At 42.8% G+C, this 18,969-nt stretch overlaps 1 protein-coding gene across 1 annotated transcript in view; it reads left to right on the forward strand.

Annotated features, from left to right (window-relative positions):
• The window catches only part of SI (sucrase-isomaltase), a 250,836-nt gene that overhangs the window by 174,501 nt on the left and 57,366 nt on the right, over positions 1 to 18,969 (forward strand). The window contains exons 15-25 of the mRNA XM_081910668.1: positions 3,325 to 3,442; positions 5,124 to 5,295; positions 5,895 to 6,011; positions 6,120 to 6,274; positions 7,860 to 7,944; positions 9,902 to 9,958; positions 11,754 to 11,878; positions 12,407 to 12,495; positions 14,467 to 14,516; positions 15,516 to 15,686; positions 17,517 to 17,666. Coding sequence (XP_081766794.1) covers positions 3,325 to 3,442; positions 5,124 to 5,295; positions 5,895 to 6,011; positions 6,120 to 6,274; positions 7,860 to 7,944; positions 9,902 to 9,958; positions 11,754 to 11,878; positions 12,407 to 12,495; positions 14,467 to 14,516; positions 15,516 to 15,686; positions 17,517 to 17,666 — 1,289 coding nt within the window. The remainder of the gene's footprint in view (positions 1 to 3,324; positions 3,443 to 5,123; positions 5,296 to 5,894; positions 6,012 to 6,119; positions 6,275 to 7,859; positions 7,945 to 9,901; positions 9,959 to 11,753; positions 11,879 to 12,406; positions 12,496 to 14,466; positions 14,517 to 15,515; positions 15,687 to 17,516; positions 17,667 to 18,969) is intronic.

Here is an 18,969-nt window from a genome sequence, read left to right on the forward strand (position 1 = left end):
AGCAACCGTGGGAGAGGGTAGCGTTGGACTTTGTTACGGACCTGCCCAGCTCCAGAGGTAAGACGGCGGTGTTAGTGGTGGTGGACTTGTTCACCAAGATGGCGCATTTCATCCCTTGTGCCAAGGTGGCGACGGCAGAACAGACCGCAAAGCTCTTCATCGATCACGTCTTCAGAGTGCATGGACTTCCGCAGTCCGTCTTGTCCGACAGGGGGCGCCAGTTTGTTTCCACTTTCTGGCGAAAGCTTCTGGGCATCTTGCACGTCAAAATCAACCTGACATCGGCGAGACATCCACAAACCAACGGTCAAGCGGAGAGGGTCAACGCGATCATGCAGCAGTACCTGCGGTGCTACGCCAACCAGCGACCTGCGGCGTGGGTGGACTATTTGCCGATGGCTGAATTCGCCTACAACAACACGAAACACGCATCCACCGGGGTGACGCCTTTCTTCGCGAACAATGGCCGTCATCCCAGAACCTTCCCGAGATTTGCGGCACCAGGAGGGGGGGGGCCTCAAGATGCCGACCAGTTTGCAGCGGAGTTGCAAGAGGTGCACGAGGAGCTGCGGAGACATTTGGAGCTGGCAAAACAGGCGTATAAGGTGCAGGCCGATAAGCACAGGAGGGCGGGAGAGGACATCCAGATTGGGGACTGGGTGTGGTTAGCAGCCCACGCGATGCCGGCCAGGTCATTGGCCAAGAAGAAGTTAGGACACAGGCAGCTAGGGCCATATCAAGTTGAGGCTAAGATCAATCCGGTGGCTTTTCGTCTAGCCCTTCCGGAGGGTTCCAGGGTGCACCCGGTCTTTCATAGGTCGGTGCTCACTCCCTACAAAACCCCACACAGGTTTCAAGAGTCAGGAGCACTCCCAGAGCCACGTAGGAGGGCGCCTGAGGGGGGGGAATCGCCAAGACCAGAACCTCTTAACGAGGTCACAGAGATACTGGACTCGAGATGGGGGGAGGAGGGAGTTGAATATTTTCTAGCCAGGGAAGGCACTCCGGCCTCTGCCAATAGCTGGGTGCCGGGTTACGCGTTGGACGAACCCCTGTTGAAGGAGGAGTTCCATGCACTTTTTCCGCACAAGCCCATGCCCGAGGAGTATTTTGATGATTGGCTTTTCACGCCCACTTTGTCAGACAGCACGTTCGAGGGTTTCTCCTCACCCGAGGGCCATACGCACGAAACAAGCCCGACCAGGGATCCGAGACTGGGGGGGGAGGAGACAGGCCCTTGTTGGTGGGTGGATCAGCCAAGGGAGGCATGGAGTCAGAGATGGATGGTAGGTCCTTGGCAGGCAGCGCCAGGAGAAGCAGTGATGGAGGAAGAGACTGTGAGGTCTGTGGGTGGGGAACCCGAGTTCGAACACACATATACGGAGATGTCAGAGGAGAACGTTGAAGTGGACAACTTGTATCCTGAACCGACCCCGGAAGAACCACGTTTTCCTCAACCTGCACCCGGCGAGCGGGAGGGGGGAAGGGGGGGCTTCGAGGGGGGGATGGATGTCAGGGTTTCTGGGAGAGAGGAGGAGATGACAGAGGAGACGGAGAGCGAGTGGGAGGAGGGGCAGAAGGATGAGGAAGAAGATGACGGAATTCTGAGGGAATCCACGAGTCTGAGCAGCGAGTCAGAGGACTCTCAAAAGGGGGTTACCTTAATCAAGCAAAAGGGAGGAGAAGGGAGAAGCGGAGAGGAGCCCAGTGGAAGACAGACGCAGCAAGAGGCGTCTCAGCCGGAACGGAGAAAAGGGGGTGGAGTCGTCAGCCTCTCGGAGGGAGCAGGATTAGGAGAGAACAGAGAAAGGGGGTTGGAGCAAGGTGTTCAGCCGGAACGGGTGGAGAGCAGAACAAGGGGTGGTGTAGCGGTCGAAAGAAAGGTCAGCAGCAACGTACACGCGCCAAGTTCAAACGTAGAGGCGCGCGGAAGTGGAGAGAGCTCAGGGGAGGAGCCCGGCCCTAAAGCCAGAAGGAGGGGGGAAGAGGCGGCAGAGGATTCAGCCTCAGGCGAGTCACGGAGAGAGGGAACCCAGGGGGGCAGGAAGACCCTGCGGAAAAGAAAGGAGAGGAAGAGGTGGTCTAGAGCCAGGCTATTAAGTTGGTGTGGAAGAGGGGAGGAGTCAGAGGGGACTTCAGCGGTCTAACGTGACAGACGTACGGCCACGATGCTGAACTGTACGAGAAGCAGAAATCTTCAATAAACTTTTCCTGTAAATAAACTGCAACGGAGTGAGGTCTCTTGTGAGCTGGGACCCGTCCTGGGTGGCCGTGACAGCAATATCCAAAAATCCCCTTTTACTTCCTCTCCTTATTGTGGGTCCTTATGTTAACTTTTTCTCCTTCATCTTCTCTGTTAATCCAGTTCTATTTTGCCCCACCTCCCAAACACTTACATGGCAGCTAATTCTACAGTGGTGCCGCGCAAGACGAAATTAATCCGTTCCGTGAGTCTCTTCGTCTTGCGGTTTTTTCATCTTGCGAAGCATGGCTATTAGCGGCTTAGCAGCTATTAGCGGCTTAGTGGCTTAGCAGCTATTAGCGGCTTAACGGCTTAGCAGCTTAGCAGCTATTAACGGCTTAGCGGCTTTAAGAAAAAGGAAACAAACTTGCAAGAACTTGCAAGATGTTTCGTCTTGTGAAGCAAGCCCATAGGGAAATTCATCTTGTGGAACGACTAAAAAAACGGAAAACTCTTTCGTCTTGCGCGTTTTTCGTCCTGCGAGGCATTCGTCTTGCGAGGTACCACTGTATTGAAAAGCAATGGCATTGAAAATGCTTTCAAATCTTTAGATGGTTTATAACAGGCATAGGCAAACTCGGCCCTCCAGATGTTTTGGAACTACAACTCCCATCATCCCTAGCTAGCAGGATCAGTGGTCAGGGAAGATGGAAGTTGTAGTCCCAAAAACTTCTGGAGGGCTGAGTTTGCCAATGCCTGGTTTATAATCTATTGATCTTGCATGTGGAACAAGAGGGAATAAACTGTGCCTTGGCATGCTAGCATTCATTCTGCTATGATACATGTATTTTAATCTAAGTGCTAGAAGCTAATAGGTGGGTTATTGTGCGGTTTGTTGATTGCTAGGAGATCTAAGGAGGGGCAAAACTAATGGTGGGTTTTAGGCTCCAAAGCAAACCCTTTGCATAAAACAATAAAAGAGCTGGTATACATTATTGAATCTAGTGTGGCATATCCAAAGTGCACATGCTTGTGACTTTTCTGAATGCAGTGAGTTCCATATATATGACTAAGTCTTATTTCCTGAAATATTTGAGACAGAGATTTACTTCAATGTAACTTGCTCTGCTTTTCTTCTACAGAGATTCTTGATCAAGTCATGTACTCAAAGACACTTTGCATGGATGCAGTGCAGGTTGCAGGCAAACACTATGATGTCCACAGCCTCTATGGATATTTCATGACTATAGCTACTGATAAGTAAGGAACCCACTGTTTTCTTCTTTAGCTCGCTTGAGATGGTTTGCAAAAAGGGTTTTTTTTATTTTGCAAGGACAGGGGTACCTCGGGTTACAGACGCTTCAGGTTACAGACTCCGCTAACCCAGAAATAGTACCTTGGGTTAAGAACTTTGCTTCAGGATGAGAACAGAAATCGTGGTGCGGTGGTGCGGTGGCAGTGGGAGGCCCCATTAGTGGTACCTCAGGTTAAGAACAATTTCAGGTTAAGAACGGACCTCTGGAACAAATTAAGTTCTTAACCCGAGGTGCCACTGTAATGGGCTTTGATTGAGAAGAATGCAGAATAATTGATGAAATGTTGAGTAAGTCGGAAAAAAGTATCCTATCCTACATTGCAAAGTAGAGTCACAGCTCAGATCTTGCGGTGGGGTAGGGGGCTTTTATGAAATGTCCTGATTTATATTGGTAATCAAAGCTCAGTTAGATCAGCATCCCCAATCTGCTATACACAGGCTTTCTCTTCCACCCTGCAAAGTCTGGAGCACTCAAACCAGTCCCAGGTGGCTCAGCCATAGCTTGCTGCCACATTGTTAGATCATAGCTGGAAGCTTTGGTACAGGATAGAGGAAAAAGAGAGGAGTGGGATAACTTGCTGAGCCCCTTGGCATATGAAGGAAGGCTTACACAAATAAATCCCTTATGCTTTACTTCCCTGAAGGGATGCTACACAGCACCCCTCTTGATTCCAGTGGCCTGTACATATGGCTGATGTGATCTTCAGAGTACTCTAAGGGGTTGCCCAAACACGATGGGTAGCAGAAGACTATGTCTTCTAGCTGTTGCCCTTGGCAGTATGCATATCCATACCAAGTCAGGGGCAACCTTGCATTTAAAGGGAATGCTACAGATTAGATGTTTGAATAAATGAAGTCAAAATCTAGGGTTTCCCAAGCTTGGGTCTCCAGCTGTTTTTGGACTACAATTCCTATCAACCCTGACCATATTTGCTTTTCCACATTCCTCAGAATGCCACAGATAATATCCTTTAAAAAATAAAGAAGAAAAAAAAATACATCTAGCTATACCATACTCAATATATGCATAAACACCACTTTGTTTTACATTGATTCCTGCATGCAATAAACGGTGTGCACTTTAGTCTGAGCACCTCTTTAGATCGTATCCTTCTGTCTCAGAATTGTTTTTGCAGCACATAATTTTCTTCATTAGCATTATGTCCCATATTTTCCTTTTCCACTGGTCCATCGTTGGTAAACAGCCTATGCCCCTATATTTTTGCCTCACAAGGAACTCGTAAGATGAAACTCTACACAGGGTTAACCTGTTGTAGCTGACTTAAGGCTCACGGCCTGTTCTCTGTCCCAGTGGAGAAAGATGCAGACTGAACTGCCATAAGAAGCCAGTGTTGGCACCCTCCACAATCAGCTGCACTGGTTTTATGGACCATATATCCAGCCCCATCCCTGTAACTGATAAAAAATCTCATGGATAAGCGATGGGGGGCAAAATAACATTCTCTGATTGTACAGTTCTGTCCTATAACTGATTGGGATGGCAATATTTCTGAAGGCATCAGTGAAGTAGCATATGATCTGAGAGACATGACCAAGAATGCAGTACTTTCAAGTTAGCAGAAGTCCACCTTCTGCTCTAATGTTACAAATTTGTTTTGTTTTCAGTGCTCTCCGGAAAGTTTTCCCTGGGCAGAGAAGCTTCCTTCTTTCACGATCAACTTTTGCTGGGTCTGGAAAACTCACAGGACATTGGCTGGGAGATAATTTTGCTACCTGGAATGATATTAAATGGTCCATACAAGGAATTTTGGAATTTGGTCTCTTTGGATACCCTTATGTAAGATACTTTAACTCTTCTTCTTCTTCTTCTTCTTCTTCTTCTTCTTCTTCTTCTTCTTCTTCTTCTTCTTCTTCTTCTTCTTCTCCTCCTCCTCCTCCTCCTCCCCCCCGCTCTTCTTAGCATTCTTTACTATTTTCCATGCAATTAACATATTCATTGCAGCTTCCAGGTGTGATTCAGGGACGATATCTTTCAAATAATGCAGTAGCAATATTATAGGATGGCTTGGTAGAATATATCTTCATTTCTGAAACGTAATTTTGGATAAATTTGTATTACCAACCAGCTCAAAAATATATGCAAACAATTCAATAAATCATAATAGTCTTAAGACTCAACACCTTACAAGTGTTTTGACTTTGGTCCTTAGGTAAGGTAAGGCCATCCCCAATAGTTCTCATCTGCTGAGCCTTTCTTCTGCAGGTTTATAAATGTATTAAATAAATGGAATGAAATAGTGAACTAAATCAAAACTGAGGACTTCAAGATCCCTGCTTACCTTAGTACAAAGTTAGGAATATATACCTAGGCATGTAGATCTAATTCTAAAGTCATTCCATGTTTCAGCGCTTTTCTTATGTGTACATAACTTTCAGATTGGAGCAGATATCTGTGGGTTCGCTTATGATGTTGACGAAGAACTCTGCCGGCGGTGGTATCAACTTGGAGCATTCTACCCATTTTCTCGGAGTCACAACGAAGAAATACGCAATGTAGGTTTCCTTTAAAAAACAAACAAGCAAGCAAGCAAACAGATCCAGTTTTTAGTGGCTTAAATTCTCCTTCTTTGTGTCAATAACAATTGTAACATTCCCTTACAGCATAAAGACCCTGCGTTTTGGGGGAAGAACTCTCTTTTGATGAACACAACCAAACACTACCTGAACATACGCTACACTTTGCTACCGTATCTCTATACCCTCTTTTACAGAGCACATTCCCGGGGAGATACAGTTTCAAGACCTGTTCAGCATGAGTAAGTCTGTTGTTTTCCCTCTGAAGAAAAAATGGTTTGTGAAGGGGAGTGACCTTCGATGTTCCTCTTTTTATGATCCAGAATAAAATAAGATGCATTTCCATTATTCTGTTTTAAATCCAGGGGGTGGTATTCAGCTAAAGTAGACCTATTGAAACGAATGGACCTAACTTAGTCAAGTTTCTTTATTTTCATTCGATAGACTCCCGGAATTCCTAGAATTATTTTTAATGTTAAAGATTATTCACAATGTTAAATTCTTTAGAAGTCTCGGTACACAGAGAAGAGAACTGTTGTTGTTGTTGTTGTTGTTGTTAATTTAATTAATTTCTATACTGCCCTATACCTGAAGGTCTCAGGGCAGTTCATATAAAATATCATTTACATAAAATCAAAACAAAAACAGCAACCCAATAATACCCCCCACAAAAGAGCCAGCATTTAAAAAAGGGTTTAGGGTGTAGATCAAGTCAGGCAAAGGCCTGGTTTAAAAGGAACGGTTTCGCCTGGCGCCTAAAGGTGTATAGTAAAGGTGCCAGGCGAACCTCCCTGGGGAGAGCATTCTACAGACGGGGAGCCACTGCAGAGAAGCCCCTGTTCTTGTGTTGCCACCCTCCTGACCTCTCGAGGAGGAGGCACACGAAGAAGGTTTACTGTATATGTATAGTTATTGTAAACCACATTGATTTTTTAAATAAATAAATAAATAAATTGGGGGTTACAATATTTTTTTATAAATGAATCTAAGCAATATGAAGTCAAGCTGGTCAGCAGAAGGAGCACTAACAAGCCTCTCTTCTATGCTGAAATAAAATAATGTGGAGAGGTTGATTGCAATGTTGCATGTTTTCAGTTTAAAATATTTTGGGTTGCACACTATGGTCTCCCATTCTGAAGTTCCATTAATGCAAAGAGTGACCTGAGTGACCCATTATTATATGGTTTGGTATCTTTTATTTTTAATCATAAGTTGCAGTGGGACATACAATGGAAAATGGTTCATATATTTCTTCTATAAATAAATAAATTGGTGACTGGCCAGGAAACCCATGCATTTCCCCCTGAGCTTTGTGGGTGAAAAGTAGGCATATTTTTTGGACAAGGGGGAAGGAATTAAAGGTATGCATTTTACATGTATATTGCAAGTGGGACTGCCAAATTCTGAGATGCCTTCATCTGATAAAACTGTACTCCATTACAAGGGTGTCATATTAAATTATGAGAAGTACAGAAGCGTGTTTCTTGCCATCAGTGGAATTCAAAAAGTATGCCAATATATTCTAAACTTCCGAGTTTGAAGTTTTGCCATTTTTTGCCACAGATTTCAGAATTAAGTTGTTAATTGTAAAAGTGCCTGAAATTCCCTAAGAGGTGTACAGATTCACAGGTTCACAATCTGATGCATACGATGCTAAAGGAAAAAGGAACGGGGAGCGGAGAAGGTAGGAAGGAAGGAAGGAAGGAAGGAAGGAAGGAAGGAAGGAAGGAAGGAAGGAAGGACATTCAGATGCCACTAAACCGTGAAGTGTAACACAATAAGTTTTCTGTCAACAAATATAATATTAACATTGTCTTCTTCACTTAGATTCTATGCAGATCCAGCCACCTGGGCTATTGACAGGCAGTTCCTGTGGGGGCCTGGTCTTCTTATTACTCCAGTCCTGGATGCGGTATGTCTAATTTTAATAACCTGCAAGCTAGCCACCTTTAAAATTTGCTTTTTAAAAGAAAGTTAAAAGAAAGAAAAAGAAAGTGAACTCCCGCCTTGCTTAAGGCATGGGCAGGCAGCCTCAGGCAGACACCAGCACACAGCAGCAAGAATATATGTATGAGGGGAATAATACAGGTACAGAAGTCTTTTTTGAGGGACGGATAGTCAGCAATGAAAAGAGTAACATATTCACTTGAGTCACGGAACAAACCTTGTCATATGGGGTAGATTGCAGTGAGTGAGGGGAAAATAAAATTTTTATTTGAAATAAATAATGTTCACTGTGATTATCAGAACCATAACTGTCATAATAATAGTAATAATGCTGAATAATAAGAAAATTATTAAGGCTGGCTGATATGCCCACAATATTTGGCTGGCTGACCTGTTAATAACAACAGATAAAATGAAATTGTGTAACCTCACTTAGGCTACGTCACACAAGCTGGCTGCTTCTTGTTTGTAGTTAGCAGTTGGATACAATGATAATAATATTAATAAGAATTACCAATAAGAAGAAAATTTAATTATTCACCACACAATTAGGCAGTTGTATTGCTTGCTATCTGGTGCCTGTTTAGCAGTTGGAGGTACAGTATTAATAATCAGAAAACAGCTATACTGTAATAATGTACTGGACTGTGTACAGTATACTCAGAAGATATACAAACGCATAACAAAATACAAATAAAAGACAGAAATAGAAAGCCGAACACAGCTATAAATAAACCTTACATAAAACAGAGCCAAAATGGGAGTGGGTGGGAATGCTAAAACAAAGGTAACAAACATTTTATTAAAAACGATAAAGATTGGACTGGGATGGATTGGGAAAGGATAGAAAACAAACATAAGCTCAGCAAATGCCACCTAACACTTTATAAGAGAAGTGAATTTTAAGGAGAGTTCTGCATTTTAAGGATTTGCCACCTTCTCCCCAAGTGCTGTGATTGGAGAGTGTTGAGTGTGGTAAGATCATTCAAACTATCCTCCCCACTCTTCCCTCCCTAATGTGTTCCTTATATGGTGCCATAACTTAATAATTGCAACAGTTTGGACACAGTCTGGTTTTCTGAGGCACTGTTTTGTGCTACAGATTTGCTCAAATCAGACCACTCTGTGGTGACTTGTAATTCCTTCAGCCCAGTTGGGACTGGGCACAAATGGGCCTGAATCAGCCCAATTATGTTTTCATTTTGGCCAAATCTTGAGTATAGCCCTACCATGTAATCCTATATGCACTTATCTGGGCATAGGGATTAGGGAGAAATGTATTGGTTCTAAAACGAGAACTTCCTGATTTGCTAAGTAAGCTTTGCAGAATCTCTGAATGTTGCTGAATCAGTCCCAGCAAGCATGACAAATGGGCACAGACGATGGGAGTTTTGGTTCAGCTACATCTGAAGCACCCAAGGTTCCCCACGCCTGCAAAAAATGAACCAAAAATGCATTTATCATTTAAAATTTGAACTTTCTCAAACATTCTTTGAATTGGCAGTAGGTGCTGACTGGTTATCGGTTTTGATCCACTTACATGGTCTTGTTTGGTCTTCTTATTTTTCCTGCATTAGTGTGCTGGCATTTGCTGACTGGTGTTTTATTTTGAATATAGATGAAAATAATTCTGACTGATTATTTAGCTGTTTCACAGGTCCTGTAGCTAGAAAGAAATCCAGTAGGATACTCACCTATCCAAGTCACAGTGAAATGAATGGGGCAACAGCTCTGAGGCATTTTTGCTGAGGCTTCTACAGGAGACTTTTCTGATGAACTTCAATTCCCTTAAGGGGAATATTAAAAAAAAAATCTATTCTGTAATTTTATTATTATGGAATTACTGTTACCTATGGATTTTGTGTCATCCCGTCAGCTTGACTTCACTTGACAAGTGAAATTCTTGCTTATTTAAATTTCAGGGTACAGATATAGTGACTGCATACATGCCTGATGCTGCCTGGTATGATTATGAGACAGTAAGTATATAACTTTTTGTTTTCTTTTAGAAAAAAAGGGAAATGTTCTGCATAAGTTTTCATGTGTGCTGGTTCAGACTAAACCCTGATGGTGTCACCCAACACTCCTGTTCTGCTAGGTCAGCTCCCCTTTAGGGAGAGTCTGCTTTGCGGGCAGGAACCAACCCTGGAGTGGGTGGAGGTAAGCCACCCACATCAGCTGGGTTCCCAGTTGCAGCCCCTTCAGCCCAACCAATTGGGCTTGCTTAGGAGCATGGCTCCACCCACTTAAATGTTGGCGCAGCTGGAGATGCTGCCCCTTCTGCTTCCAGTCATCGGATCTCCCAGCCCACCCACCTTCTTTTTCGTGATTCAACTATGACCTTGCTATGACTTAGAATCATAGAATCATAGAATCATAGAGTTGGAAGAGACCACAAGGGCCATCGAGTCCAACCCCCTGCCAAGCAGGAAACACCATCAGAGCACTCCTGACATATGGTTGTCAAGCCTCTGCTTAAAGACCTCCAAAGAAGGAGACTCCACCACACTCCTTGGCAGCAAATTCCACTGTCAAACAGCTCTTACTGTCAGGAAGTTCTTCCTAATGTTTAGGTGGAATCTTCTTTCTTGTAGTTTGGATCCATTGCTCCGTGTCCACTTCTCTGGAGCAGCAGAAAACAACCTTTCTCCCTCCTCTATGTGACATCCTTTTATATATTTGAACATGGCTATCATATCACCCCTTAACCTCCTCTTCTCCAGGCTATGTCGGTTGCCTGGTTGTTGGGGCCGGGTAGGAATTTTTCCACTTGGCAGAATTGGCTCTAGCCCAGGCTTCCTCAACCTCAGCCCTCCAGGTGTTTTTAGCCTACAACTCCCATGATTCCTAGCTAGCAGAACCAGTGGTCAGGGATGATAGGAATTGTAGTCTCAAAACATCTTGAAAGCCGAGGTTGAGGAAGCCTGATCTAGCCACTTGGTTTTTGCCTACCTTGTAGCAATCATCACAACTTTGTGAGGCTAGGCATTGGGAAAGCCTTTTATGGGAGGGGAGATTGTTGCCTCCGCCTGCCCCTCCATGGTAAGGGTTCCAGGGGTGTGGTCCCTGTCCGAAGCCTGGGCGTGGGCTGGGGCTATGGCACATCCCCAACAGTGACCCAGGGGGGGGGTGCGCTCATTTGATGTACATCAAAGGGCTCCCCCCTCCGGTGGTTAACCCTTCAAAGAGACTTCCTGCGAGCATACAGGGGTCAGGTTATAGTCTTGCTTCACCCAATTGCCTAAGCCAGTACCACTCACATCTGTAACCAATAAAGTTGTGGCCTTATTTATCCCATTAACCCAGTATATTTTATTTCCAGGGAAGCTGGGGGTGTCCAGGTCCTTGCCACGCAAGTCAACTGATTTGCACAAGTGGACTTAAACGTCTCTTCTTTGCAGCTCCTTTTGAGCCCTCAAAATCAGCTTTAGAAGGATACATAAGATTTTGGGGGTGCACTGGGGAAAAGAGGAAATGAAATTCCCTTGGTGCTGTTTTGGTGCTCTGGTGCTTTGGCTTCTAAAAGTTGTTGTATAATTGGATGACCAGCATTTGTAACGGGTAGGGAAATATGGTGTTAAGAAGTTGTTTTCAGCATTCAGCTTTCATAATCTTTTAGTAAATAAATTATTTTTATTATACACTTTCTTGAGATTCTACAAGGAGATTGCAAGTTTTGATATAAGACTTTGGATAGAAGTTATGGATATTGTACGTATCTAACTTATGAATATTGTAAATATCTACTGTGTCCTCCATTTTCTTAAATATTAGGGTGTAGTATTTCCTTTGAGGAAGCAAACGGTTCAGCTGAGTCTCCCGGCAGACAAAATAGGACTTCACCTCAGAGGAGGCTACATCTTCCCTACTCAACAACCAGCTAACACAACTGTTTACAGGTACTGATGGCTAGGTTGTGAGCCATTAATTTAATCTTCCATGACTTCTATGATTGTAGACCATGGAGTGGAGTTTTCTGAAAGCTATTGTTTTATCTTATTGAGGAACAAGTACAGTAGAATTCATTGGAGTCTATTTCTCCTTCTGTGGATGTGAAATGACCCACAGTAGCCGGCCGACTAAGGTCTCATTCTAGGAGGAATGTACAAGAAGTGTCCCTTGCTCCACCTAAGTTTACTTAGCCCATATGTTCTCAGCTGCTCTGTGAGTGGAACAAATGAATGGTTCTACAATGCTACAATGATTGGAGGCGCTTATTTGGTTTAGCATCTAGATTAAGTTTTCTTCTTTCCCAGGACGTTATCAATGTCTGTGACGATGAATGACATGTTCGTATTCACATTCATTACAGTGCAGACAGTAGATCAGTGATGATGTCCACATTCTAATAATGACAACTTGTCAAGCTGTAATCCTTGAGCTCTTGTGAACCCTGTAAAACATAGCCATGTGTTGTTTTTTAATAGCCGTTCAAAACCTATGGGACTTATAATTGCCTTGGATGATGCCGGGAAAGCAATTGGAGAATTATTCTGGGATGATGGTGTAACCAGAGGTAAGCCCACTAATGTAAAAATAATGGAAGTGATAATTGTATAAAAGCCAGATGTGTGCAGATGGCCTCTTCAAATTCTCCATCTTATCTGTGGGCAGAGAAACTTAGAAGTTCTGGGAACAGTATTTTAAAACATGCTTTGTATTTCAAAGAAATGGGATGGAGTTCAATGTTGCATTATGATTCAATGTTCCCTTTGTGGAAGCATTGCAGTTTGCCAGATGGAGTGATCCCTCCTGTCCTCCCCTTGTGTACTGCTGTGTGGGTCTCCCTGGTCTCCCAGTTTTGGGGGGTACGCAGGGGGAAGAGGGGGAGAGAAAGCCACATTGCAGAAGCAGAAGTCGTTGTGCAACGACTGATGGGGCTCATTAGGTGAATCCCGCCCATGGCCAATATTTATAGCATAGGAAAAGTTGGCTTCTACATTCTCCCTTCTCAACAGCCTCTTTCTTCTCCAGAGGAACAAAAGAACCTACCTTACACAGAGTCAGAGTGTCTTGCCTAGTGCTGTCCCCACTGACTGACAGCAGCTTTCCAGGATTTCAGACAAGGGGACATCCTTATCCCTACTTGCCAGGGAATTGAACCTGGAATCTTTCTTATGTGCAAAGCAGATGCTCTCTCACTCAGTTTACAACCCTTGTTTTTTATAACTTGAAAACATGCTCCCTTTTATAGTTACATGTGAAATTGTTGGCAATCCTCCCTCCAAGTTGATTAAGATTTGGTTTGATCACCTGGGAGCTAGATTTGCCTAGAGTGTTTCCTGTAGTTGTCCCAGTCTTATTTAAAATTTGTGGAAAATACCTTTAAAGTGCATTAACTCAATATCCATATTAGAGTTCTTGTATCTGATCAGAAGCTCTAGATCAGGACTGTACTTTTTTCTATGCTGGGGCAATTTCTTCAGCTGCACTTGAACACACACAATCACACGCACTTGCTAACAGATGTTAGTGTAGGAAAAGAACCCTTGTAACACTGATTCTCTGGGACTGAAATGTAGTGCGACTCCAAACGTTGTGTATGCGTTTGACAGGCATACCGTTTATTAAGCTTTCTTTCTCCATAATGCCATGTTGTTTTGCAATTTTGAACTTTGAAAGTATGAGAGTGGGAGTGAAATGTCACAAGTGCAGTGAATCCCATGCGTAAAGCTCAGGATATTAGAATGTCAGAGTAAATTGTAAATTATTCAACACACACTTCCCCCTTATTTTCCTCCTCGGAGCAGTGACTGCGTCTGTGCTGAGGTGGAGTTGCAAATTGGACAGATGTATTATTATTTTTTAAAAAGGCCTTGGCCTCATCTTGTGTCTTTTAACAGCACCTTGTTCCGAGCAAATCTGAAAGTTTGGTGTACAGCAAACTGATGTTAAAAACCACAGCTGCGGGTTAAAAGCTGACAACTCTAGTGAGCCTTAACATATGATTCACAAAGATAATTTGCAGATCTGTACCAGTGCTCATTATGCTTCTGTTCTTGATGTATAGTGGCAGCAGCTGTACTGCCTTCATGGCGTGGTCATTCCCTTGTGTTCCACTCCTGGTCTGATTTTGGAGGGAACAGAGCTTCTTGGGAGGGCAAGGCAGCCAGAACCATCACTGATAATTGGCAAGGTGGCGGGGGGTGGGGTGGTTGGCAGGGTAACTTCCTCAATAAATTAGCAATTTGAATCACTTTGCATTTAAAGAAAAAAAATCTAACAGATTCACACCTTTAAAACAACATGCAAACCAAAATACTTTTTATTTAGTTATTACATGATTTGCATGTCAGATGTCTTCCAGAAGGAACGGCAAATTTTGAGAAGTTGATATTTGATTTTTTTCCCCCTCGTACAAAAACACACACACCTACAAACAGTTCTGCAGAGTAATTTACCTCATGTTGTGGTCAATATGAATTAATACATCTTTGTTTTGTGACACATTGGTTAAAAATTGTACATTCTTTTCCCTATGTTTTAGATACAGTGAAAAATGGACACTATCTCTTATATCAATTTAATGTCACCAATGTAAGTATATTTTCATTAGCATTAGAGATGTGATGACATTGCCCCCAAAATTGTCCTGAATGGAGTTTGGCTCTGGTGTGCTTTCCACTATGTTAACTTAAGTTGGCCTAATTGAATTTGGCTTCCAGTGGTTGGCTGGAATATAAGGACCTAAGTTGTTCAGGGCTTTGTATATCAGCACAGAAATCTTGAACTTGACCCAGTTATCTATTTTACTACAGTCCTAGACTGTAGCAATTTATCAGTACATAAATTTGGTTGAATTTAGAATGTAGAATGTAGAATGTAGAATATAGAATGGAGAAGAACTGATTGGAAGACACAGCACTCTGAAGTGTTAGACTGCTTCGGATTCATGACAAGCCAGGATGTACATTTCCACCTTCGCCCCATGCTTGAAAATAGACAGAAAATTTATTATAATATTATTACTATTGATTTATTAATTACCTTCTAAGCCACTGTTTCAAGGCTCAAACTTTTTTGATAATCACTGTGAAACGTGTCATCATTATTATAATTTTTTTAATGCTTCAGCTGGGAAACACTATTGTAGAGAAAATCCTAGAGAAATCAGTTTTGTTCTCTTTTCCTAACATGAAATCAGTGTGACTTACACAAGAGTACTAAACATACGTTCTCCGTTCGTAAGGCAGTAATCCTATAAACACTTATCTGACCATATGTCCCATTCAACTCAATAGGGTTTAACTCTGAAGCGTGCAGTCTAAATTGCATTGATTTTCTTCTATAAGCTCTAGTGAACCACTTATTTTATAACAGCTAGATTTCAACTGCAGTTCCCCCCCAAAATTTGTCAAACATATCATATTTAAAATCAGCAAAATGAAAATGATGACCTGGTGTTCATTTCTATGTTGCAGGACTTACTTTGGCCTTAAGATTACTCACAGAAAACCACAGATATGCATAACTATAGTCGTTCTTTGTTGCAAGATTTCTGTAACAATATTGTCTGCATACCTTTTGTTTTTTCAGAATGTCTTATATATGACAGTGGCACAGAACGGCTATACAGATTCAAATACTTTGATATTTGATGAACTTAGAATCCTTGGATTGCCCTATAACGCCACAGGAGTGACCGTTACTTCAAATGGTGTGGTTCAGAATAAAAATCTCCAAGTCACTTACAGTGCTGCAGATAAGGTAAATGTCTTTGAATAAACACATGGAAGTGAATCTCTTATGCTATGTGTTATATGGTGCTTAGGATCAGGTTACAGACAAATAGTAAAAGGAGCACCAACCATTGCTTTATGTCAGACATGTCCAACCTCAAGTAGGCTGTGATATATTATTCAGCAGGGGTCAGCAACCTAAGGCCCATGGGCCACAAGCGGCCCATGGGGGTCGTTTAACCGGCCCCCGAGCCACCCCCGAACCAAGCCGCCTGCTCAGCGAGTCCCTGCACACTGCACTTGCACTGTGCTAAACCCACTGACCCACTTCCTTCATTTCTTCTGTGATGTGTAATTATAAATTGCCACATTCTTAGCATCAGTGCATTCATATCAGGTATAGGCAAGCTTGGACCTCCAGATGTTTTGGGACTACAACTCACACCATCCCTAGCTAACAGGACCGGTTGTCAGGGATGGTGGGAATTGTAGTCCCAAAACATCTGGAGGTCCAAGCTTGCCTATATATGATCCACATCATTGTCTGCTGCTAAGCAGTAGGGAACAGAAGAAGAAGAAGAGGAGGAGGAGGAGGAGGACGAGGAGGACGAGGAGGAGGAGGATGAGGAGGAGGAGTTTGGACTTGGTATCCCGCATTTCACTCCCCTTAAGGAGTCTCAAAGCGGCTAGCAATCTCCTTTCCCTTCCTCCCCCGCAACAAACACTCTGTGAGGTGAGTGGAGCTGAGAGATTTCAGAGAAGTGTGACTAGCCCAAGGTCACCCAGCAGCTGCATGTAGAAGAGCAGGGAATCGAACCCGGTTCACCAGATTACGAGTCTACTGCTCTTAACCACTACACCACACTGGCTCTAATTCTTATACAATTCTAGAGCATTAACTGTTATAAGCACCCCATAAGCAGCCATGCCCCACCATACTAGCTGTTCCTGGGTCACATGGTCTTTCCACAAATGCCTGCTGGATAGGAGTCCTTCAAAGAGTTCTGCACCTCTGTGGATGCAGTTCGGTCACTTAAAACCTGTTTCAAAGGTGGGGGGAATCTATTGGCCCTCTTGTTGCAGTCATAAATAGTTAGCACATGTGCATACACCATGCAACCTTGATTCCCCCCCCCCCCAAAAAAAAAAAAATCAATACATGTTGAACTAAGAAGCCAAGATTTGGATGGATATTGGTCTTCTGAATATTAATAGTCAGGCATCTATTGCACAGTCATTAATCTCAAGGCAGCTTCCCCCTTAAGAATTTGCACTCAAATGCAAATGGCAGTTGTTCCCCCAGGTTTACAACCCTTAGCTACTGCCTCTGCTTTGTCCCTTGCTGTGTCTTATGCCTTGATCTGCCTCCCACAATGCCTTTCTTTGTGTGCTGAACTTTAGATTGTAACCCCCATAAAACAGGGTCCTCTCCTTTGCCACTTGTAAACTATCAGGCACAAGAAATATGCGATAGATATATTCCAGTCCGTATCTATAGTGGATTTAAATCTGTTATATATACAGACTAGAATTTACTGTATTTTTCTGTGTATAAGACACCCCCTATTTTTTGGGACTCAAAATTAACTTCAAAAATTTAGGAAATATATACCGGTAGTCTTATATATGGAAAAATACTGTATCTATCCTATCTATCTATCCGATGTTTTCATTTTTTTATTTTTTTTATTAGTCGTTTCAACATGACATTTTATCCCGCCCATTTTTTCCCTTTCCCCTCCCCAAAACATAACCCCCCTCCCCTCATGGGAAGCAATTCATAAATGAAATAAATAAATAAATACAGTTTTTATGCATGTGGCATTTGCAACTTGGATTTTACTCTTCATTTTTGTAGGTTGCCACCATAACAAACCTTCAGCTTAAACTGGGAGAAGATCACAGAGTCTCCTGGGAACAGGTCTTCGGTGACAGTAACAGATTTGATTGTCATTTTGAGCCAGATGCAACAAAAGAAAAATGTGAGGCTCTTGGCTGTACCTGGAGTGTAAGTAACACACATACAGTATAAACCCATATATGTTTTGATGATTAGGGGTGTGTTGGCCATGAGCACAGCACACTGGTCTCAATCCTTTCCCTTTTACTCATAGTCATGGATGTGAGAGAAGATGCCGCTTCAGACATCAAGTATGCCTGTCCCTCTTGTTCTTTCTCAATATCTTGCTGCATTTTTCTTGAAACTTATTTGGTCCTGTTTTTAAAAAGATAAGCATTTCAGTGCAGTGGTGCAGGCTTGGTAAATAAATGTAGAAAGTGGGTTTGGCAACAAAATGTTTCAGTGTATCCACGATTTTAAAAGGAGCACTTCTGTTCAGGGTTCCAAGAAGTCATTCCTTCCAAGCAGGGCATTCTTCTCTTTGTCCATTCTGCTCTATTTCTTCCCCTAACCCCAAAAACGTTGTTCAACATTCCATGGTTAGCAGGTACGCTCAGTTCCCATCAGGTTATTGTTGTTGTTTGGTAGCTTCTTGCCTCTTCAGTTTAGTTTCCCTCTTGTTTATAGATTGCCCAGTTTTGGCTACAGCCCCGGTAGCACTCACCACCTTGTTGCTATTAGAAGTGCTGATGATAATGTTTCCTGCCCTTGCCGATATTCTCTTTTTTAATAATATTTTTTAAATTAATTTTAACATATAAATTATAAAATGTACCACAAAACTTATCACTTATACAATCTTTTTGGACTTCCATCAGCACCTCTGATGATCCACTGTTTTAACCACTTCTTATGCATTTCTTAACTTTATATTGCCTTTACATCTCTTAACAAATCATCTTCCCCCTTGTCCATTTTTACATTAGTTCTAATAATACTCCTCACACAATTTCTTGCAACCCTACAAACATCATCTGCTCTTCACAATTACTTTTCAAATAGTCTGTAAATTTACTCCAGTCTTCTGTGAATTTCTGGTCTCGCCGGTTTCGAATCCTTCCTGTTAGTTTATCTAATTCTGCATAGTCGCCCTTGCAAATATTCTCAGGCCCTGTTCACACAGCACTGTAACTACTGCAGCCAAGCTATCTTTGGCTGAGATCCAGCTAAAGTTTTGCTTTCTGGATTCCTCTTTGCTTAAGTGCGTGCTTAACTCTCCCTACTGAGAGGGATCCAATGGATTTCTTTCTGTTCACACCTCTGCTGCAGGTGACTTAGAATCTGCCATATAATTTCTCTACTGGGGCATAGTGGCTATGGGTTGAAACTCAGGGAGCCATAGAATCTGCAGACCTGGTCAAAATAGACTTGGTGAGCCATTTAACACCAACAAAGGGTTCTTAACAAATGA

This window comes from Podarcis melisellensis (genome assembly GCF_964234715.1).
Source record: "Podarcis melisellensis genome assembly, chromosome: 5".
Lineage (NCBI taxonomy): Eukaryota > Metazoa > Chordata > Lepidosauria > Squamata > Lacertidae > Podarcis > Podarcis melisellensis.